At 37.4% G+C, this 15,773-nt stretch overlaps 2 protein-coding genes and 1 long non-coding RNA gene across 24 annotated transcripts in view; 2 read left to right on the top strand and 1 right to left on the bottom strand.

The window, feature by feature from the left end:
• Window positions 1-7,024, bottom strand: part of Fam133a (family with sequence similarity 133 member A) — a 40,226-nt gene extending 33,202 nt beyond the window's left edge. For 2 of the 21 annotated variants that reach the window (XM_035449914.1, XM_035449909.1), the window contains exons 1-4: window positions 6,233-6,369; window positions 5,770-5,820; window positions 4,054-4,161; window positions 2,046-2,081 (exon numbers count right to left, since the gene is read on the bottom strand). The gene's annotated coding sequence lies outside the window, so the exon portion shown is untranslated. Of the gene's footprint in view, window positions 1-2,045; window positions 2,082-4,053; window positions 4,162-5,769; window positions 5,821-6,079; window positions 6,207-6,232; window positions 6,370-6,614; window positions 6,707-6,905 lie in introns of those variants that run through there. The other 19 variants (XM_035449915.1, XM_027432890.2, XM_027432896.2 and 16 more) reach the window with 14 other exon arrangements.
• A 66-nt stretch (window positions 7,025-7,090) lies between these two features.
• Window positions 7,091-13,877, top strand: LOC113837685. The gene is made up of 4 exons (XR_003488384.2): window positions 7,091-7,228; window positions 10,395-10,514; window positions 10,734-10,774; window positions 13,219-13,877. It is a non-coding gene; the product is annotated as an uncharacterized LOC113837685 (long non-coding RNA).
• On the top strand, window positions 7,227-9,831 carry Nap1l3 (nucleosome assembly protein 1 like 3). 2 transcript variants are annotated; one of them, XM_035449908.1, is made up of 2 exons: window positions 7,227-8,570; window positions 8,613-9,831. In XM_035449908.1, exons 1-2 carry the CDS (start codon window positions 7,311-7,313, stop codon window positions 9,474-9,476), a joined length of 2,124 nt encoding a protein of 707 aa, XP_035305799.1. In that variant the 5' UTR covers window positions 7,227-7,310; the 3' UTR covers window positions 9,477-9,831. The 2 variants fall into 2 exon arrangements, with proteins under 2 accessions (XP_035305799.1, XP_027288688.1); XM_027432887.2 differs by having other exon boundaries at window positions 7,227-9,831.
• Window positions 13,878-15,773: the final 1,896 nt, after the last annotated feature.

Raw genomic sequence — 15,773 nt, forward strand, 5'->3', positions numbered from 1 at the left:
GAAACTTTTACCACTGTTGAAGTGGGTATAAATTAATAAGCCATTACAGAAATGAGTATGTTGGTGAAATGAAATCGGGATCTTAGGAAAATACCTGATGTCTGTATCCACTATACCATTATTTCCAATAGGCAATACAATATAGAATCAGTCTAAGTTACCATAAACATGAGGAAAGAAAATTTGGAATGCATATAAGGTTAAGAATATTTAGCATTTAAAAATGAAAAACATTAGGAATCTTTTCATTTGTGACAACACAGATGAGTATGGAAGACATATGTTAAGTGAACATTCACAAAAACGAGGCACCAAAACATGCAGAGATGGCCTAACATGTATAAAGTACATATGTGATCATATATACATATATATGCCTCATGATATGTGCTACACGTACAATTTTACTTTAAAATTCTTTTAAATAATCAATATATAAATTATTCAAATCATTGATTTTTATCTGCTATTGAATTAACTGTAACTTTAGCTTGTACACTTAATTGCATATTGACTAAAATGTAATTAATTCATAAGCTATTACTTTAAAAATCAAAACCTATGTCTATATACCACATTCTGTTCATTTGTATATTTTCTAAGGAATGAGAATGAAGTACAATATTATACTGAAAATAGTTTTGTGAAGTAGCAAACAACATAGTTTTACTATTGATTGCCAATCATAAGAAATATCATCTTTGAAATTGTATTTTAATTGAAGTAAATAGGTGTCTCTGTTGTAAAAATACAAAGGCCTTATTTACATTCCTGAAAAGTAGTAAATAATATTTCTACAGTTATGCTGAATATATCTATACACTGATAATACCATAACATCAACTTGTCTTTTTTTTTTATATTTGTTCTCTGGGTTTATGCTGCTATCTGTTCCTGTCTCTCAAACATTTGGAGCAAATTTGAAAGGTCAGTGATGAGAAATTTGCAGCTTTCATTGTAATGAAACTGTGTTATTCCACACTGGGGTTCTTACTCCCTCCTGAAGACATCTAATAAATGCACACCTACCAATTAGGGAATTAAAACCAGTAGACACTGGAACATAATGGTTTATCATGGATACATCACCTATATAGACAATTAATGTTTGAGAACTGTGGAAAGTCAAATAAATGGAGAAAGAAAAATCTCTTGACTTTGAACTAATTGTGTATCTTTATGAAAAATACTAAAATGACTTCAATCCATATATTTTGTGATACACCTAATCAGCAGGCTTAGTATCAAAATGAAAATGATTAATTTTCTAGAAAAGAATGATAATGAAAAGCATCTGTGAGTTTGAGTGTCATGTCATACTTGGAAGAAATATTACTTGGACTTCATCACAAATATAAAAAAAGCTTCTGCTTTCTGAAAACTATGAAGAGCAATGTTGAGAGAAGAAAAAGTAAGTTCAGAATGGATTTGCTAAAGTTTTAGTTGATGAAGGGCTCTTATGAATACTATAGAAGTCCACTCAAAGAATAAGAGGAATGCAAATAACACTCATTTATAAATAGGGAAAATATGAGTACATACTTCATGGAACACATGTGATTCACAAATCAGCATTTGCAAAGATGCTCAACATTAGTAGTCATTAGGGAAATGCAAATAAGACTGACAAGCCTGTGCCACCACATCTCTATTAGGATGGTTACATTTAAAAATATTTTGCACACCAAACATTTTTGCTGTTGGTAGCATTGAAAACAGCAACTTATTTGAGAAATAATTTATTTTTTCATCAATTTTTATTGAAATTAAAAACAATATTATGTTACATACCAATCCCAGTTCCCTCTCCCTCCAGTCCTCCCATTTCCCTCGACCATCTCCTCCCTCCATCCACTCCTCAGAGAGGGCAAGGTCTCCCATAAGGGATCATCAAAGTCTTTCACCTTCATTAGAGGAAGGGCTGAGGCCCTCTGCCGTCTATCTAGGCTGAGAGAGTAACCTTCCATAGAGAATGAGCTCCAAAAGCCAGTTCATGCACTAGGGGATAAATACTGGTTCACTTATAAAGGCAAGCATGCACCTACCATGTGTTCCAGCCATTCCACTCCTAGTAATGTTTTCTAAAAGAAATGAAAACATATGTCCTTACAGATACTTGTGCACAAAGGGATCATAGCAACTTTATTCACAAACTCAAAACCACAGAAAGAATAAGTTATTGTACTTACAGAAAATATATCCCTACTCAGTAAAATATAGGAAAAACTCTTTTGACATTTACAAAGTGGATACATTTCTAAATATTTGTGCCAGAGAAAGGATACAGGCCAAAAGTGGTGAATATTCAATAATGTTTATTTACAATTGAAAAAAATGAAAATTAATCTATAGGAATATATAACAGATTAGTGGTTGCCAAGGGACAGAGGGAGGAATCATAAATGTACAGACATATGAGAAAACTTTTGATATGACCAAAACTCCATTATCTGAATGGCAGAGATGATGCCAAATGTGTATAGATTTATTAAAATTTGCTGTGTACATTATGTTTTACTAGTTTTTTAAAATAGTGAATGGGCTGCTTGCTTATTCAGATAAAAAGGTCAGGCTGATCTGTCACCCCCAACTGAAACACCAATAAGAAAACAAATTATGAACTACTGTGTGTAGCATGGCTCAGTGGGTAAAGATGCTTGCTATGTAAATCTGGACACATGGAAGAAAGAGAGAACCAACTCCACAAATTTGTCATCTGACTTCCACATGCACTTACTTGCAGGTAGTATACACACACACACACACACACACACACACACACACACACACACACACACAGAGAGAGAGAGAGAGAGAGAGAGAGAGAGAGAGAGAGAGAGAGAGAGAGAAACACATACACTCACACACATGCACACATACACACAATTTACATAATTTTAACAGTTTAAAAGAAATAAACTGCTTATACATTGCTTTATAGACACTTTTAACTGAATACAACACTGCCACACTTGTCATTGTGTGTGTGTGTGTGTGTGTGTGTTTGTGTGTGCGCGCACACTCACACACATGTGTGAAGTAACAATATAAGGAATTATGTATATGTTCATATCAGAAAAGTTATAAACAATTCTCAAAAGGCTATGTACAGCCTGAATAACTAACATTCTGTGATAAAAATTATCTCATGTAAAGTATGAGAATTTACTACACACTAAAGAATCACAAAATAATAGAACAGACACAGAACTTATTGTGCAAGAAGTTTATCCATTATCATCTGAAAAAAGTAGGTATATAATGTATTGGAACTAAAGCATGTAAATATACTTACAGTAGAAAATATATGGTGTTTATGGTGTAACATAAATTTCTTAAATGAAGAGATACCTATGGCATTAGTATATATAATGTTTTATAAAATAAATAATAGACAAAATATTACATAATATATAAGGAAGAAAATACACACACAAAAAGAGTACTATGAATGGAAAATATCTAATTTCAAAACTCATAGTTTACAGAAAAATTCATAAAATCATAAAAATTCATAAATACTATTTTGCATGAGTTTTTACAGGTTTCTTTCAGATTTCTTATCAAAGAATTTCCAATATAAGTATGTGAATATGATTTATAATTTAAAATTATAAAATTTTTAAAAAGAGATAACTTTAAACTTAATCCTATAATAGAGTATTATATGGTATGTTAAAACAGTGATATTTCCTAAAATATTTATTGTTGCCTTAATTCGAGGCACAATTCACTTTACTTTTTGGGTTTCAACATTGATTAATTATCTTTTCATTCAACTGAGAAGATAACGAATAATTACTAAAAAGAAAATAAAGCTATGAAAATATATTAAATCTTACTAATATTCTAAGAAATGGATGTTTATAGCATTGAGACAATATTTAGGAAATATTAGTTAAAATGAGATGGTAATGATCTCTTGAAATAACTTGAGTTATATTTGATTTATTATTTGTACTTAGTATGTCAGTTTGTTTCAATCAATACATGTAATTTCAAAAAGTATAAATTGACCTTAAAAGTTTCTAGCTTGGCGGTGGTGGCGCTCACCTTTAATCCTAGCACTCGGGAGGCAGAGGCAGGGGATCTCTGTGAGTTTGAGGCCAGCCTGGTCTTCAAAGACAGTTTCAGGACAGTATCCAAAACCTACAGTGAAACCTGTCTCAAAAAAAAAAAAAAATAAAAGAAGAGTCTCTTAATATTGAAGCAAATCTGGGATACACAGAAAGTATGGAGGCAACCCTGGGACTCATAGTGTGACTGTCTCTAAAAACATCAACAAAAATTAGCTCCATTCCCTTATTTGCAGGAAAATCTGTGTTCAATAAATCAAAAAACAAACAAACAAACCAGAATGTAGAAATAGATCCAATCAATTCTGCTTACATGGTAAATAAGGGGATTCAGTGGGTACAGATGGAGAGATTACAAACTAAATGTTTCACAAAGAAATAGGTAGCTACTAAAATAACAATTTAAAATCTCTATGGTTATAGGTATAGCTCAGTGATAAAGCTCCCTTACATGTGTGATTCCTTGATTCCACACCCACTTCAAGAAAGTAAACAAGCAAATCTAGAACTTAACTCAAAACTGATTCAAAAATAGTAATCTCTGATGATACAGAAGTTAACATGTAAATTACACTATTAAATTACTATAAAATATAAGTATCACTAAAATATTTCTATTACTGTAGCTATAGATAAGTGGCATTGCAGTATTTATCATGCAGCCCATTGCATGTGTTTTGATTAAAATTACAAAACAATAAGGCAAAGGTAAGCATGTTCTACTTAGCATTATATTGTCATCCATCACTAATGTGCCTGTCACATAAAAGACACAGGCATTATTGGTTGAATGTTGGAATAGATGGACTTTTCTACATTTTAAATTATAAGAACCTTCATGGACATTTGTAATAGGTACAGAATTACAAAATACCATAAGGCTTAGTTCATGCTCTAATTTCTAGGAAAATATCCTATGTTTTGAAGTGCATTAGTAGGCCAGTTATAGTATATATGTATATGTAAATGTATGTATATCTTCCCATAGCAAGACTCTGGTTAAATATGCCAAGGCAATTATTATAACAGAATAGAGAACTATTTAAAAAAGGAATTGATTATTTCCCATGAAAACAACCATAAATCAGTAAATTATAAACCATCATATGATGTCACACAGATAAAACAGAAGCAGATGTATACAAGCATAAGGAAACTTCTGGAAGGAAATGCATCCAAATGTAAAAACTAGTTATCATTTGGTTGTCAAAATTAAACATTGACTATCATCATAATCTTTTATATTGAAGTTAATCTTTAAAATGTACACAAAATTTAATATTTACACATAAATACAAATTCATTTTCAAAATCACAATGCATTTCTTAACTTAAAACTGTATGACTGAATAAAAAGCACAAACTCTATAATAAAATCAAGTACTATACAAAGGCTAGTCTCCTTTTAATACATTTCTTCATTTGAAATTAATAATGGAGTATATTTTATATTTTAACATAGCACTAATAGTCTATGACCAAGTTTAGACAGTGAATGTGGTAAAGTGGGTTATTTTCTCATTTGTATGCCAAGTCACCTCTATGGATTTTTCTGCTTGTCTGCAAATATCACGATATTTTCCAATCAAATCTTTAACAGATTATAGCCTGTGAATTTTTATTTAAGTACAGATGAGCAATTCTGGTCATTCATAAAAAAAGGGGGGGGGACGGCTAGTAAGTATGTCCTTACCTTTCAATGAAAAGTAAACACTGGTCTTTTTGGTTGTAGCAGAACTGAATCCTGTAAATAAAAATAGCAAATATCTGTTTTTAAACTTCATTTAGCTAAAGTTTGTTTACATATTACTGGGCTTATAAATCAGCATTTAATATGGATACAATTTCAAATTAAAAGGAAATTGGTGGCAGATGACATCTTAAACACTTACGGATGCTGCACTTGCCTTAGAACAAATCCCCCCTCCCATCCCGCTGTTAGTGGAATTGAAACCTGCTGCATGAAAGTGCGAAACAAATCCTCTGCTTTAAAAAAATATTACCTTACATTTGAAAACCGCTTCGTTTTGTCTAAAATTTTGCTACAAGCATTGAAAAGGACTACGTGGCAAATTAGCAATAAGATTAGAGTACATTACATTATATGCCAAATTTAAAACAGAAATACGACTGAAAAAATGGTGTAACTGACTCACGGCAACATGGGTTCGCAAACCTTGTAGATGGCTATAAACCAGGCTTGCCAAACATCACAGACAGGACTTATTAAATCTGCTACGTGGAATGCAATATGCCTGCTGTCTAGCCCCTCCCCCCTTTGCCAATAAACGACTCCCCCTTTTCCAGTGTGAAAATACATGCTCATGGAATATTTAGAGAAAATCATGTTTGTTTGAGTGCCCCCCCCTTCAATCATCCAGTCACACTATCCAATGACGCCACTCAGAGCGTTTTCACCCCCCACCCCCGGTTAACAGTTTGTGGTGTGGAATTCAGCCAAATGGGGGATTCAGGATGGGCAGCTGAGCTAAAGGGATCCTCTGTTCCATTGCTAGGAACTATAGCTGGCGTTTTTACCTCATGGCTACGCATTTTTTTTTCTCTCCCTGTGAATTAAAAAACCACATAAGGAGAGAATTTTGGGAGGGGGAGGGAACCTGTCTTTCGGGGGATGGAGGGGGGGTTGGTGCCTCAGCCACCAAGGAGCATCTGGGAAGGGAGGAGGAGCCAAGAGGGGGAGCCGCTACTTCCGACCGTTCCTTGGCTGGAACGCCCGTCAATCGGGGCTGGCCAGCAAATGAGGCGTGAACTAGAGGCACTCTGGGAACGAAATTGACGCGAGGGGCGTCATCAAGGGGAGGGGCTCACCATCCTCAGCCAGACCCCAATCGCCGATCAGAGTCCCGAACTGCGCCATTCGACTGCGGCACGGCTCGGCCTCTGCCTGTCTAGGCCGAGACAAGGCCCCCGACCAGGCCTGGTCGCCTAGGCCCCGGCCTGTTTCCGCTGCCGCGGCTTCCTGCGCGCCCTCCCTGGCCCCGCCCCTGCCGCACCTCCGCCGCAGTAGCCACTGCAGTCCCTGCTGCTGACAGTCCCTGCCGCCACCGCCGCCGCCACCACCGACCACCACCGCCGCCACCGCCGCCGCCGCCTGTGCAGCCCGGGCCTTCGCAGCCGCCTTCAGAGCATCCGTGAGTCATTTGCTGCCGGTCCCCGGGGGCGCGATCTCTGTTGTCACCACTTGCAGAAAAGAGGTGTGCGGGGGCTTGCGGCATGGCAGACGCCGATCCTAAAATGGTCACAGAACCTGCCGCCCAAGGGGTTGCTGAAGAGGTCATGGCTAGCTCAGCTAGTGATTCCGGGGAAGAATCTGACAGCAATAGCTCTAGCAGCACCTCTAGTCGCAGCAGCAGCAGCAGCAGCAGCAGCAGCAGCAGCAGCAGTAGCAGCAGCAGCAGCAGCAGCAGTAGCAGCAGCAGCAGCAGTAGCAGTGGCAGCAGCAGCGGTGGCAGTCGAGTGTACCGAAGGAAGAGGGTGCCTCAGCCTGTCAGAAGGGGCCCGCGGCATCCCGCCGGGAGGTTTTTCCTGGATAAGCTACCGCAGGCAGTGAGAAATCGGGTGCAGGCACTCAGAAATATTCAGGATGAGTGCGACAAGGTGGACACCTTGTTCTTAAGGGCAATTCATGACCTTGAAAGGAAATATGCGGAGCTGAATAAGCCTCTCTATGATAAGCGTTTTCAGATCATAAATGCAGAATATGAGCCTACGGAGGAAGAATGTGAATGGAACTCGGAGGAGGAGTTCAGCGGTGATGAGGAAATGCAGAATGACACACCTGATGAAATGCCGCCCTTAGAGGGTGAGGAGGAAGAAGAAGCCCGTAAAGAAGAGGCTGGAGTAAAGGAAGAAGGAAAGAATGTTCCAAATGAAGTTCCTGACGCAAAACTTGAAGGTGAAGCTCCCAAAGAAAGTCCTGAGGTGAAAACTGAAGAAAAAGAAATTCCAAAAGAGGTTCCTGAAGAAAAAGTTGAAGCAAAGGAAGCCTCTGCAGAAATTCCTGAGGTGAAGGTTGAAGCAAAGGAAGCCTCTGAAGAAATTCCTGAGGTGAAGGTTGAAGCAAAGGAAGCCTCTGAAGAAATTCCTGAGGTGAAGATGGAGGCACAGGAAGCCTCTGAAGAAATTCCTGAGCCAAAGATGGAAGCAAAGGAAGCCTCTGAAGAAATTCCTGAGGCAAAGATGGAAGCAAAGGAAGCCTCTGAAGAAATTCCTGAGGTAAAGATGGAAGCAAAGGAAGCCTCTGAAGAAATTCCTGAAATAAAGATGGAAGCAAAGGAAGCCTCTGAAGAAATTCCTGAGCCAAAGATGGAAGCAAAGGAAGCCTCTGAAGAAATTCCTGAGGCAAAGATGGAAGCAAAGGAAGCCTCTGAAGAAATTCCTGAGGTAAAGATGGAAGCAAAGGAAGCCTCTGAAGAAATTCCTGAAATAAAGATGGAAGCAAAGGAAGCCTCTGAAGAAATTCCTGAGCCAAAGATGGAAGCAAAGGAAGCCTCTGAAGAAATTCCTGAGGCAAAGATGGAAGCAAAGGAAGCCTCTGAAGAAATTCCTGAGGCAAAGATGGAAGCAAAGGAAGCCTCTGAAGAAATTCCTGAGGTAAAGATGGAAGAAAAAGAAGACCCCAAAGAAGTTCCCCAAGCAAATGCAGAAAATAAAGATCAGCCTACAGAAGAATCTAAGCCAAGGGCTCCCTTAAGAGAGGCTCAAAAAAGAGTTCCTGAGACAAGGCCTGAAAGAGGGCATGTTAAAAGGGCTCGAAAGGGAAAACCTAAGAGAGAAGATCCTAAAGGTATTCCTGACTACTGGCTGACTGTTTTAAAGAATGTTGATAAGCTTGGGCCTATGATCCAAAAGTATGATGAGCCCATTTTGAAGTTCTTGTCTGATGTTAGCCTGAAGTTCTCAACTCCTGGCCAGCCTGTAAGTTACACTTTTGAATTTCATTTCCTGCCTAACCCATACTTCAGAAATGAGCTCCTGATGAAGACATACATAATAAGGTCAAAACCAGATCACTATGACCCTTTCTTTGCTTGGGGATGGGAAATTGAAGAGTGCAAAGGCTGCAAAATAGATTGGAGAAGAGGAAAAGATGTTACAGTGACAACCGCCCCGGGTCGCCCAGCTGCTACTGGAGCAATTGAAGTCCAGCCAAGATTGGTTCCTAATGCATCCTTCTTCAATTTCTTTAATCCTCCTGAGATTCCTTTGATTGGGAAGCTGGAACCAAGAGAAGATGCTATCCTTGATGAGGACTTTGAAATTGGTCAAATTTTGCATGATAATGTCATCTTGAAATCAATCTATTACTTCACAGGAGAAATCAATGATCCCTACTACCATGATGTCAGGGATTACGGAAACAGGAAGTACTACAAGTGAAAAGGGCAAGCTGAAAGATTTTTCAAGAATGTTAAAAAGTCAAGAAGCAAGCAGAAGTAAAACAGATTCACCTAACCTTGTAAAAGATAAAACTTGTCCTATAACCTGAACACTACTACTCCTTACTCCTTATAGTCTGGTGTTTTCAGTTTTCCTGGTAATGTCCTAAAAACTGTCTTGCCTGTTGTAATATTCTTCAAAATATGTAAAGTGCTGTTAATGTTCCAAAGCATGTTTTGTTTGGTGCTACAGTGTTGGTTTTGTGAAGTCCTTATGTCATGTTCCTATTAGATTGTACCTGTGCAAATTGTCAGACTTGTTAGACAAATCTTTGCCTGAAAAAGCAAAACTTAAATGCCAATGTATATGTGTTTTCTCTTTCTTTTTTCAGCCCAGAAGATTAAGGACTTAAATCTGCTTGCACTAGTTGTGCCTTCATTACTTTGCCATAGAAATGTAGTAATAATGCTAACTAAAACATTCTATTGTGAAATGTAGTTGCTTGAGAAAAAAGATGATAATATATTTAAAAATATCTGTCAGTACCACATTAGACTTTTGTGGGTTTGTTTATGTGATGTACTGGTCTATAAGCAAAAGTATTATTTAAGGTGTTAAATATGATACAGTATTTTAAAGAGTTGCATCATTGTATATTGTGTAATTGAAAAGAAAAGAAAGTATATTTTGTTTGTATTGTGTTTTACTTTGCCTTTTGTTGAAAATTATTACATTATTTGACTTTTTGTGTTCTTTTACTGCACAGTAAATAAATAAATGTCAAATAAACTGCCATGCTACAAAATGTTGCCTTTTTCTCTTAATTATAAAAACTGTGATTATCATAAAAAGTCTAGAATACTGAGATTTGACTGTTTAATAAATATATGACTATTAACATTCTGATATATTTCCTAGATCATAATTCTTCAACTTGAAGATAACCAATGGACATGTTGGAGAGGAATGGGACAGGAGAAGGAGGAGATCATGAGAGGAAGAAGAGGAAAGTGGAAGTAGATAAGGGAAAGAAAAAGGGTGAGAAAGAAGTGAATGGGAGGAAGAAGGGAGCGAACTAATGTGTATAGGGAAGGGGAAGGGAAGGAAGTAGGGGAGGATAACAGGTGGGAGGAGAGGAGGGAGAGTATTTTACCTAGAGAGATGTGAGCTGCCGATTTCAAATTCCCAGGGCCTGCCCGTCCTTTGATCTGGAGAAGGTCACACTATCATGACTTTTGTTTTTTTTTTTTTTCATAGGTGACAGTATTTTTGATCCATACATCACAGCTGGTCACAAGGTAATCACATCCACAAATTTGGGGTTGAGTCTAGTAAGAGGACTAGACTCCCTAAATTCAGTTTTACTAATGTGCTCTGCACCTGGTAGAAAGAACATAAGGATATAACAAGCACTAGAAGTAGTAAAGTACCTTATTTTGCATTTACTATTTCTCCATACAGATGTTTTTCCTCAAGATGGTAGGAAACGACTGTGACCGGAAGAAGAATTTCTGGGTCTTTGAGCATAAGCTTTGGTAATAATCATGCCAGACCCCACCATGTTTCTGTGTGTTTACTTTTTTCATTATGAAACACACAGAGAAATGGTGCTAAGCTTTAGTAACAGTTCTAAGAAGATTGTTCAATTCCAGGTAAAAGTTTTAAAGCTTCTGCTATCAGTGTTGCCTAGTGGCTACACAATATATCCACTTTGGAAACCTATGCTGCCACAAAACAAGGCATATTATATATATTTCGGTATGTTTCCTTTATTCTTGTTTAATAGCAATTTTCTATCGCATGTATTACATGCATAAGTACTCAAATGTACTCAAGTTATGATATAAATATCAAGAAGCAAATTGTTCCTAGGCAGCAAAAATGCCTCCTTTAATTGATATTTTTGCACTCATCAAGAGTGCTTATCACATAGATGACCCATCCTCAGATGAACACTCAAGAGTTATTTATAATCAGTACTTAGACCAGTTCTGGGTCTCTACATTAACTATTCTCCAGGGTACAAAGGAGCTTCTGTGATCAGAGTTGGGAGCAGACAAACTCTATGTGAATAAACCTTTACAACGTGGTTTGTCAGCATGACCAGTTAGCATGTGCATATGAACAACATTAACAGAACTCTGGGTTATTAATGTCAAAAATATAAAGTGTCTCCTCTCTCTCTCTCTCTCTCTCTCTCTCTCTCTCTCTCTCTCTCTCTCCCTCTCTCTCATGCTCTTACCTTCCTCTCTTTGCCCTCTTGCCCTCTGCTCTTCACTCTTACCCTCTCTCTGTCTCTCCCTCTCTTGCCCTGTAATAGGATGTGGCACCACCCCAGTTTTCTCAGGTCCCCCAAGATGATCAACACCCCCCAGGTCAGCAGGAAGTAGTCTTGAGAACTCGACGTCCTTATTCCCTAACCTGCCGTGCCTAATTCCCCACCTTTTTTAATAATAAGTAAAGGTAGGAATGAAAGGTTCATGCATTATGCTGGTCTGCCCCGGTTAACTGGCAGAATGCATTCAGGCAGTACTCTGGTCAGCCCAGGGTTCCATGGGTACTAGTCTGCACACAGGTGTAAAGGACCCCGTTAAAAGACAGACCCCCCCAACCATTTATGCTCTCTTACCCTCTCACTCTCTTACCTTCCTCTCTCTCTTTGCTCTCTGCTCTTCACTCTTACCCTCTCTCTGTCTTGCCCTCTCTCGCTCTCCTTTTCTGGCCCTGTAATAAACTGGTTAATGTACTCTCTAATATATATAAAGAAGACATGAAGATGGGCAGAAGATGGGGAGGTGTGATTTGGGGGAATTGAAGGGTGGTAGTGGTGGATGGCTATAGTTAAAATACATATAAATATATGGAACTTTCAAAGAATATAAAAATTATTTAAAAAAAATTATAGGGTGGGTTTACTTGTATGGCAGAGCCAAAATGAAGACTAATAAACAAATTTGATGTGCCTTGTTCTGTGGCTGCATAGGTTGGCTAAGTGGATATATTTTGTAGCTGCTAGTCAACAGCTGTAGCAGAACATTAGTTTTACCTGGAATGAACATCCTGCTTAGAAAGCTTGCTAAACTATCGCAGCTTTTCTCTGCATTTTTCATAATGAAAAAGTAAGCACACAGAAACGTATTACATTAAAGTATGACTTGCTTGCTAATGTTTTTTTTTTCTCCCAGTCCTTGACTCAAACCCAAAGGTGAATTACATTGGTTAGGTATAAGAGAAGCTAACTGGAGTTTCCTGCTATTTGTTTAACTTTTAAGTATAGATACTGGGGAAGGGATGAAATTACAAAAATAAAAATAAAAGATGTGTAATGGTGATATTAAGATTCATGAAACAAGCAGTCTGCAGCCTGCTTCAACTACTTGGGAAGATTAAGAAGAGCAGGAAAACCTATTAGCCTACAACTTTCATGGGCTTGCATGTTTTGTCTATTGCCAAAAAAAAAAAAAAAAAAATTTTGTCTGAAAGTGAAGCTCGTGTCACTATGAGAAATGCTTAGCAGGGTCTTCTATGGCTTTCTTCTGTTCTTTGTGCTTTTTTGTTCTCATTCAAACTTGAAATCTACTGCCCATTTTGATGCTACCAACATGAGCAAGAAAGTGGCCGCTGCCACTTCATCCTTGTGCTCTTCCTCAGCAGTTGATGCCATCTGCTCCATGATGAGTTAATTCCTGTTCAGATCTGGTCCACCTTGGTCAATCTACACATTTTCTATTTTCTTTAACAGGCCAGGCTGAGATGACAAGAGACTATCAACAGCAGCAGCCACAGCAGCAAAGTTGGCTAAAGAAGTCATAGAAGAACACTTAGAGGTTGGAGGCAGGAGGGTCAGGAATTCAAACTTATCCTTGGCCACAGAGCCAGTTCCTGGACAATAGCCTGGGATACTTGAAAACCTGTCTAAAAGATAAATAGGCATTAGAGTTGTGGCTCAGTGGTTAAGCACACTTGCCTCTGTTTCAGAGGAACTGGGTCCTGTTTCCAGCAACCATATGCCTATTCACAATGCTTTTTAAGTCCAGTTCCAGGGGGTTCCATGCTGCCTTCTGAATGCAGGAAGTGTACATACATACATGCAGACAAACACTATACACATGAATTTATTTTAAATCTTTAAAAAATAAGGTAATCGATAAATCATTGAAAAATCTAAACCTGAGGGGAACAAAAAGCAGCACAAACCATGGTAATGCCCCACTGGACTCACTGGCCATATCGGTATATTTTCACTTAAGATGCTGTAGAGGCATTCATTGGAAAAATAAAATTGGAGTTCAATTTTCTCAAGAAGTACAGGATCTGGGATGTGTTTGAAACCGCCATAAACAATGGTATACTATTAATAAATTATAATGAAATTAATTAAAAATCATTAAAATAAATGTGTACTGTGTGGGATTTGCTGTTATGACATACAAAAAGCTGAATATCCTGAAAGTCATGGATATTTAAATTTTGAGAGGGGTAGTAAACTTGAGAAACAAGTGAGAAAAATTATATACAAAATTATTAGGTGGAAAATTGTTCAGCTATACATTTATGTTACATCTGAACTTGTATATTTTAAAACAAATGTGTAGCAAATCTAAGCTAATGTTACAGTGAGATTTGATCAGAATATTTGGAAATTGACAATTGCAACAGTAGCAGGAAACCAGAGAGAAATAAAGAATACAATTCTAAAAACCAAGGTAATCACATTTTAAATGGGACATTCAACATAAAACGAGGTTCCATGCCTCTGTTCTTGAAATTTCACTGTGCTTGAAGAAAATTCTTGAAAATGAAGGAATGTTCAATTGTGTTTTTGTAAGCTGGGGTTTATTTTGAATGCTTTTCTAATTAAGAGGTGATGAGAATGATGCTAAACAGGAGAGAATGCAACTCTAGGATAAGAATAAAGGAAAGGCTAGCTGAGATCCTCACTCAAATGTTTAGGAGATCCATGAGGAGTTTTCAATTTCTCAAAAGGATACAAATTGGCAGACGCAAATTGCAATTTCTTGCAGCACAACTTCAACAAAATCGCACAGTATTTAAACGTCTTGTGTTTTTCACTTTGTAGCCTATATTTTAAACTAGCAAAAAAATGAAATGCTAAGTATTAAAACATGTAGGACTTACAAGAAATAATTGCAGCAAATTTCCCAAATCGTCTGCAGTCTTAGCTATGTAATTTAGTTATTACAGTGTTGGAAATCTGTGAGAGGAAAGCAGAAAATTCTCAGAACTCTCCATGAATATGACATTTCCTTGTGGACAGATATACTTAGAGAGCCAATAGAAAGAATTTAAGTCAAATTGCATCACATCTGCCTACATGGTTTTGCTTTAAAGGCATAAATGGTACTTTATTGTAGACATGCAATATTCTGAAAGTGTCTCATGTTCTTAACAAACTTGCTGGACCTCACAGCCACAGTTAATACACCTTGAGGTTGTGTAGGACTGCTAACCTGCTATGTACTCTAATTAGTTTTTAAGAGAACCATGTAACAATCAATCTTATTTTCCTTGAATTTCACATATAATCAGCTTTTGAAGGCTAATCTAATACACAGCTGTAATCTAAATTATATTCTTCCCATGCCCTTGCCCCAGAACAGTGCATGTATTTAATTTTCTGAAAACAGCAAATACAGAAATTGATAACAACTTCCTAAAGTCTACCATAAAGTTTGAAAGGAACTTTTCTGGAACTTTATCACTTTGCTAAACAGTGATATTTGTTACCTGCATCAATTATGATCAGTTGATGCTAATGTGAGTCCCTTGTAAAACTGTTAAAGATTTCTGTAAAGGATATCATCCTTTCCTATATGATACCTTATGCTTTTCAATGAAGATAGAGTGAAGTTCTTTGTTACGGACAGACACCTCTCTCTCTCTCTCTCTCTCTCTCTCTCTCTCTCTCTCTCTCTCTCTCTCTCACACACACACACACACACACACAGAGTCACAAGACAGCCTTATGCAGGCAGAGATTCACAGTCATAGAGACACATAGCATGTAAGACACAGGAAGTAAGAAGGATAGAATTCAAATCTGGACTCACTCCTGGCTAACCAAGTTCAAGGGTAAGTGTTTATATTTCTTTTATTAATGGGACACCAGTTCATTATCATTATTGGTGACTATGAGCTAATCACTAATACATATAATCCACACACTTTATAACTATTTGTCACTTGAATAAAGTAGTAAAATATGGAGTTAAGTGTGTTGCCTGGCATAATGGATCCTATGTATTATCCCAGCATTTAAGAGGCTGAGGAAGGGGG

This window comes from Cricetulus griseus, chromosome X (genome assembly GCF_003668045.3).
Source record: "Cricetulus griseus strain 17A/GY chromosome X, alternate assembly CriGri-PICRH-1.0, whole genome shotgun sequence".
Taxonomy (NCBI): domain Eukaryota; kingdom Metazoa; phylum Chordata; class Mammalia; order Rodentia; family Cricetidae; genus Cricetulus; species Cricetulus griseus.